This window comes from Limanda limanda, chromosome 14, assembly GCF_963576545.1.
Source record: "Limanda limanda chromosome 14, fLimLim1.1, whole genome shotgun sequence".
Classification (NCBI taxonomy): domain Eukaryota; kingdom Metazoa; phylum Chordata; class Actinopteri; order Pleuronectiformes; family Pleuronectidae; genus Limanda; species Limanda limanda.
In genome coordinates, this window is record NC_083649.1 from 4,609,687 (window position 1) to 4,617,082 (window position 7,396).

Sequence of the window (7,396 nt, forward strand, 5' to 3'; positions counted from 1 at the left end):
GAAGCTCGACTCGGAGCGTGCATCGGGAGCCGAAGGAAGGATTTCTTTTCTGGTGAAGTCAAGTCCATCTTCAAATTCCCTTTCACACCGTGGAATTTATTTCTACATTATCCTCATGTTCTGAAACCTCCTCCTCTTCCTCTTCACCGTGTGTCTCACTCTCCTTCACCGTGAGGCCTCTCGCAGCCTCTCATATCTCTGCTGCAGGATCGAAGCTGAAGTGACCCCCACCCTCCTGTCATCACCTGTCTTTGCTTTACAGTTTTAATTATAATAAGATAAAGGTAAAAGTCCATTTAAAATACCACTTAAGAAGAATAAACATCCATGATTTTTTTATTTTTATTTTATTGGATAAACATGATTCATTCCAACAAACCCTTTTAATTATAGCAAACTTAATCAATATTCATTCATTATTTTTTAATTTGCTGTCGTACATTCGACTCACGGCCCGAGCCCCCCCCCGTGCACGCAGCTGTGCACATCTGCATTTGTTGCAAAGCTGATGGGAGAAGAAACTGGTAGCCTTGGAAACCAAAGAACCAAGTGGACTGACGGGTTCTTTGGTATCTGACGATAAACGTTTGCACTTATTTTACACTTAAAACAAATTGCATGATCGTCTTTAAATGTAGAAACTTCACGACAGGCCGCGAGCGCAATGCATGATGGTCTATATTGCTCGGTTACTGACCATCGGCTGTGCAGTACTTCTCACGATGCATTGTGGGAAACAATGGCGAACTCACTTTATCGTGATTAGTGAGGGATTTCAGACACAGACCTTTACACTTGTGGATTTACAACATATGTGACTCCCTCCCAAGCACAGTCAGACAGCAAATGGCTTTTCTTCTACGGGTCTTTAATGAAGACTTGTTCTCCACATCAAACCGTGAAAACTGGGTAATACACGGTAACAAACACATAACATACAACGTTAGACAGTTAACAACACAGTATCAATGATTACAATCAAACTTAAAGTAAATGACAAACAGACAAAAATACCTCGTTGGCTGCATGCACTGAAAAGGAATCTTCTTAACTTCTAAGAAGTCTTGAACATGTGTGGGACCACCTCAGCTTGCTTCTCTGGCTCTCTCCCTCTCCCAGGAAGCTCCGCCTCTAACAAGCAGCTCAGCCGAGGCTTCAAAATAAAAGTCTTTACTCTAATGTCACAATAATGCTATATACAAAAAACAAAGTAAACATTTGAAAACCTTTACAACATAAAGCAATATAGTGGCAACAGTTACAACATACATGTGTTGACTCCAGCTGAAGGAACCTGTCTATCAGCCCCTGTTGTTCCTCCTCCTCCGAACGCCGGATGCTCATCATATAAACATTATTTTTAGTGGATGTACGACTCACATCCAGCAGTGGAGGTGTCGAGGTGGATTAGCAGGCAGCGCTTGACGTTCTAGCACTAAGCAGAACCGTCTGGCTGTGATTATCAGCCGCAAGACACGCAGCACAAGAGGCCGACCGCCGGGCTGCAATTCGAAGGAGCGTCCTATTTATCACACCTGAACATTTCCCCAGTCTTTCATCTGGCTGAGCAATGAAAGTGCAATTAATTTCCTACTCCGCTGTGCACTCCTCGAGAACAAAAGCGCCACTCGTTTTTTTGGAGAGAGGAGAGCGGCGCCGGGCGAACAATTTTTTTTCTCCCGACGGTTCGAGGTTGACAAAAATCTCCCTGAAGCCTGAAGGACACGCTGGCAGATAAGGGATTTACCGCCTGGCTTCGTGTGAGAGGGAATAAAGGGGAACGTATATGTAAGATCGACTTGATTGGCTATCTGATGCATCGGGTCGCAGCTGTCACCTGAACAGAGAGAAGTGTTTCCTGCTCGCTTGTGTTGTCTGTAAACTGAAGGTGGGAGGCAGGTGTGCATTAGCGGAGCAGGAAGTGGAGTTCACCGCCTGCAGTGACAGTGTAAATGCCCCTCGTTAATGGCTCCTCGCGTCAATTACGAGCGATTTTCATCACACGTAGACGTCAGGATATTTTTAAAGAAAGGAAATCATAATAGCAGGGCTGAAAGGCTGCAGCAGCTGAGAGAGGAATTACATTTTCAGAACCCTTATACAGAGCAGGAGCGTTGTTTGCATCACGACTTTCGCTCTCAGCTTTGTTTCGCCCGAGGGTCACTTGTCCCATTACACGACAACAATTAGGTTCCCTGCAATATCCTCATCAACAACCACGCCAGCCCCCTCTGGCCCCTGGGTAGGTTTGTGAGCAATAACCCACTTAGCCACCTCCCTGAACGCCTGCACGTTACCCTGGGAAATAGAAGCCTGTGTGGGTCCGGTGAGCACGGAAAAACAGGAAAAGACGGATGCGAGAAGGAGCCGCTGCGATTGAAATGTACGACGCCAGAACGATCATTATTGGTTCAAAATTGTTTGAGACGCCAAACAAGATCCAGCCCTCGGGGGTTGAGACGCGAGTGCAAACCACCTCCTGCGTCGATAATGAAGGCGAAGCTGAAACAAAGGTCCACACGAGCACATGTCTCATTAACACGTATGTACAGAGTGTCGGCTCCCAGAGCTGCAGCAGCACTGACTCACCCCCCCGACTGCAGTCCATCACAACCAGCAACAATAAACCCTCCGGATGGATTCACTCCTGTTGCATATTTAACAACGTGCACTCAGATAATACGCAGCCAAAGATAATACAGTGTAATACAACAACCCATGATGGTCAGGTTTGGTTAAACCTCCACCGTAGAGGTTTTGTTTTTGCCTCTATACATTTGTTTGTTTGTTTATCAGCAGAATTAGCAAAAACTACTGACTGCTTTTCCACAAAACTTAGAGGAAGGATGAAACACAAGCCAAGAAAGAACTCATTCAATTTTGGATCTGGACAAAAAAGCAGATCCAGGAATTTTTCATTACTTACTTTACTCTTGTGAGAAAGTAATTAACATTTCCAGTGATTTCTCAGAGAATCTTTCATGGATTATGATGAACACATTTCAAGCACTGATATTTATAAGTACAGTACTATAAGTATTTATTAATACAGCTGTTTTGAGATGTTTTGGATTAATTAACCATCATTCTGGAGGCTGAACAGTGAATGTATACTGTAGTGTGTTAGATTAGATTAGATTAGATTAGATTTATTTATTTATCCACACAACGGGGAAATTCACTTGTTACAGCAAAATAAGAGAAAAACAGAATTTAAATAACAGTGCCGAAGCACAATAAAAAAGATCACAATATGTACACTACTAAAAACTACACATAATGAGAGTACAGAAACAAAAACAAAAACAACCTGCAAAACAGACACTGTGCAAAAGCAGGTACTGGGGAGAAAGTGGAATGATGTAAGTGTTGTAAGTTAATGATGTAAGTTAATTAATCATCCAAAATCTCTCAGTATAATGTGAAACCATTAACTACAGGACTGTTGTATTCGAGTGCATTATCTTTGACGTACCTAATAAACTGGCAACAGAGTGTAAATGGAGAAATGTTCATTTAAAAACTTGGAACTGTTTGTATTGCACTCCACATCCTGCGAGACAATTATAAACAACTTTTACAGTAACACAATAACAGCCTCAAAATGACAATAAATGAGTCTTAACTCTCTCAAACAGTTTTAATACAAACTGATTAGATTTGGGTTTATTGCAGGACTGTTGTATAAACTGCTTTAGTTTTGACATGTGGGTGTAGTTTGATTTAAAATGCCTTACAAATATCTCAGATGAAAGCAGGAGCACAAGAGCAGAAACCCACAAAGTAGCTCTGTGAAGATAATAAAATTCAATCAGACCAAACCCATAAACCCTCATAATAACCAGATTTAACATGAAGCTTTTATGTGAACTTCTTGCTGGAGATCTGCTGCTGTGATGCATCAGAAAAACATTTATTTAACTCTAATCTTATTGAAAATACAACAACAAATCAGATTATCCAGTTAAACTAAATATGTATCATTAATCCTGCAGGAGGGAGAGTGAGCTCAGAGGTGAAGACGCAGCTGCATCTGGGTTTCAGCTGCAGGAACAGAGAGCACAGGTGGATCTATGACATGTGAACACGCGTGTGCAATGACATGCAGCAGTGTGGTTGAATGTAGGGCAGCACCACAGCACCCTCTGGAGGACAGAACTAAATAACAGCTGCTTTCACATGAAGGTTTCAGATCATTTCCACACATCACGTCAGCGTCTCCACGGAGATGAGACGTGATTACAGGGTTCAGCTCAGGAATGAGTCTGTGATGAGTGCTCCTCCCTCTCTGCTCCTCCAGGTACCTGAAGCCGGACGAGAACAAAAAGTCAAAGCACAAGACGCTTGTGAAGAAGAAGACGCTCAACCCCGAGTTCAACGAGGTACAAAGCTTATTATTCATGTGTTTATTTCTCCTTTGTGCTCGTGTCGAGAGTTTGTCTGACGTGTTTATGTGCAGCTTGACCTCCGTGACCCTGAACCTTCAGGAGCAGGTCTGGTTTCTGAATCCATCATTAGAAGAAGTGTGAAGCTGCTGTTCCTCTTCCTCCTCCTCCTCCTCTTCCTCCTCCTCTTCCTCCTCCTCTCGCCTGTGAATCTTTGATGCATCTCACTAAAGATTAATGCTGCAACATTTTGATGAAACATCCTTGAAAACAAGTGAGAAACTGACAGAATGAAGATAGAGATGAGATTGTAAAGCGACTGATCAATGATCTGTTCATCATGTCGTCAAAGACCCTGAGGACACAGAGTTTTCTCTACCAACATACACACACACACACACACACACACACACACCTTCACACACACACCTACACACACACACACATGTGATAAACTGTTTTTGTTCATAAATCGATGGATAAATATTAAGATATATGGATGGATGGATGGATGGATGGAGAGATAGATAGATAGATAGATATATAGATAGATAGATAGATAGATAGATAGATAGATAGATAGATAGATAGATAGATAGATAGATAGATAGATAGATAGATAGATAGATAGATAGATAGATAGATAGATAGATAGATAGATAGATAGATAGATAGATAGATAGATAGATAGATAGATAGATAGATAGATAGATAGATAGATAGATAGATAGATAGATAGATACATACATACATACATACATGGATGGATTTATAGTTAGATATATGGGTTTATAGATGGATAGATAGATGGATGGAGAGACAGATAGATTGATAGATAGATGGATACATGGATGGATTTATAGATAGATAGATAGATAGATAGTTAGTTAGATAGATGGATGGAGAGACAGATAGATTGATAGATAGATGGATGAATATAAAGATAGATAGATAGATAGATACATGGATGGATTTATAGATAGATAGATAGTTAGTTAGATAGATGGATAGATAGATGGATGGAGAGACACATAGATGTATAGATGGATGGAGAGACAGATGAATGGATGTCAGGAATGTTTAACATATGAGAGTAAAACTTTTCTTTTAAGGAGCTTTAAAGCTGCACTAATCAATATTTTTACAGCGTCGAGGGTAAAATTACAGCGTGTGATTCTTGCTCATGGAGACAAACCCACATAATTGCTGGATGCTAAAACGCTGGAATTACCAGCCACTCCATCGCTTCCCCTCAGCTCTTCAGAGTCTTCTAGTCTCCGAGCAGCTGAGTCCTCGCAGCTGAACGCCTCCTCCCTCTCAGAAACCATTGATTGTAAACACTGTTGAAATCAGAAACGTGTTTGTTCCCCTGAGGACCGAGCCAACCCAGTTTTTTGCTGAACGATGCCAAATGTGTTTCTGGAGGCTGAGCCGGCCTCTCGGTTCCTTCTGCCAGGGGGCAGCTGGGCCCGGGGGGGGGGGGGGCGCACCTGTATGTGAACGGACGGCTGCGGCCAAACACGCACGCAGGCCAGCGGCTTGACATTTCCCGTGACATTTTTTGCGCCCGTATTCCTCCGTCACCTCCTGGCCTTTCTGTCGGAGCCATTGATTTCACAGAGGTGGAGCAGCGAACCTCGATTGAACCGAACGTCGTGATGCAGAATGAAAAAAAACCTTGTTTATCGGACAGCGGACTCCATTGATTGCACCGTCATTCTGCTCCTCACATGTTATTACCTCGGTGTGTGGTTCACTGAAGGAGTTGATGTGAACTAATAGGACGAGCTAAATGTTTGACGATGAGGGAAACGACTCCCTGAGAGTGAGCGCAGGCAGCGGCTGGCTCCAGCATCCGCCTGCGTGTTATTCTAGGCAGCGACAAAACATTAAAAGTCAACGAGGCGCTCGGAGTAATGTGAATACATTTCAGCAGGAAATAAAACATGGTAATTGAGTTCGCTTTCGTAATTTTAATTATGCGAACCCAGCAGCTTGCAGAGGAAGTGTTTTCGTTGTGAAGGAGGTGAAGCAGAGTCGACTCTTACTCAACATGTTCAACAACACGTTGAACCTGAGAAGACTTTGTTCTCCGCGGTGATGTGAAGAGATGAGATGTGTATTTGTTATTGGACGTGGGAGGAGGAAGAACTGCAGCTCTTGTTCTCTTCTCCGCAGGAGTTCTCTTATGACATCAAATATGCAGACCTCACCAAAAAGACCCTGGAGGTGACGGTGTGGGACTACGACATCGGGAAGTCCAACGATTTCATAGGTGAGAATGAATATCTAAATGTGTTTGACGTGTATTTTGTTTTCCTGGGATTTGGATTTTTTAAGGGATTCAGGAAGATGTGGCACTGACAAAGTATTTAAGTTAAAACAACGAGAATCAAAGTTTTGTTTAAAAACAGACATGAATGAATTAACTTTTCAGAAAAAGCTTCTCAGCATTAACTTTAATTCTTCATCTTATAAACTTGTTTTTTTAACTTAATAGGAACCAGGTAATAAAGTTGTGGCTTCTTCTGTAGGTTTATAACAAAAGTTACTATTCCTTCATTAATTATTCACTGACATGCATATCTTCCTTCTTGATGACACATAACTTGTTTTGTGAAAGTTCATTGTTGAGTTTCATTCCTGATAATGGAAACAGTGGCCATGTTGATTGTTCTTGAAAATGTAAAATCACAGAACTTTTCTTTGTTTTCACTTTTCTAAGTAATTGACCTTGAACTCTATTTTAATTTGGAAACAGCAGATAGTAAATGTTCGGACACATATCAGTTTCAGCTGCTTTGTGCAGTCATGAAGACATCATCATATTTCTATGATTCATATGTCATGCACTGGACCCTGTCCTCTGTCCCTCAGGTGGTGTGTCTCTGGGTATCAATGCAAACGGAGAGAGGCTCAAACACTGGTTCGACTGCCTCAAAAACAAGGACAAGAAAATTGAGCGCTGGCACACGCTGACCAACGAGTTACCTGGTTCGTTAAATGACTGA

The 7,396-nt window shown here is 42.0% G+C and overlaps 1 protein-coding gene across 2 annotated transcripts in view; it reads left to right on the forward strand.

The window, feature by feature from the left end:
• doc2b (double C2-like domains, beta) overlaps positions 1-7,396 on the forward strand; it is a 118,671-nt gene extending 111,275 nt beyond the window's left edge. For both annotated transcript variants that reach the window (XM_061086445.1, XM_061086444.1), the window contains 3 exons: positions 4,301-4,382; positions 6,564-6,660; positions 7,263-7,396. In XM_061086445.1, the coding sequence (XP_060942428.1) occupies positions 4,301-4,382; positions 6,564-6,660; positions 7,263-7,396 (313 nt within the window). The remainder of the gene's footprint in view (positions 1-4,300; positions 4,383-6,563; positions 6,661-7,262) is intronic.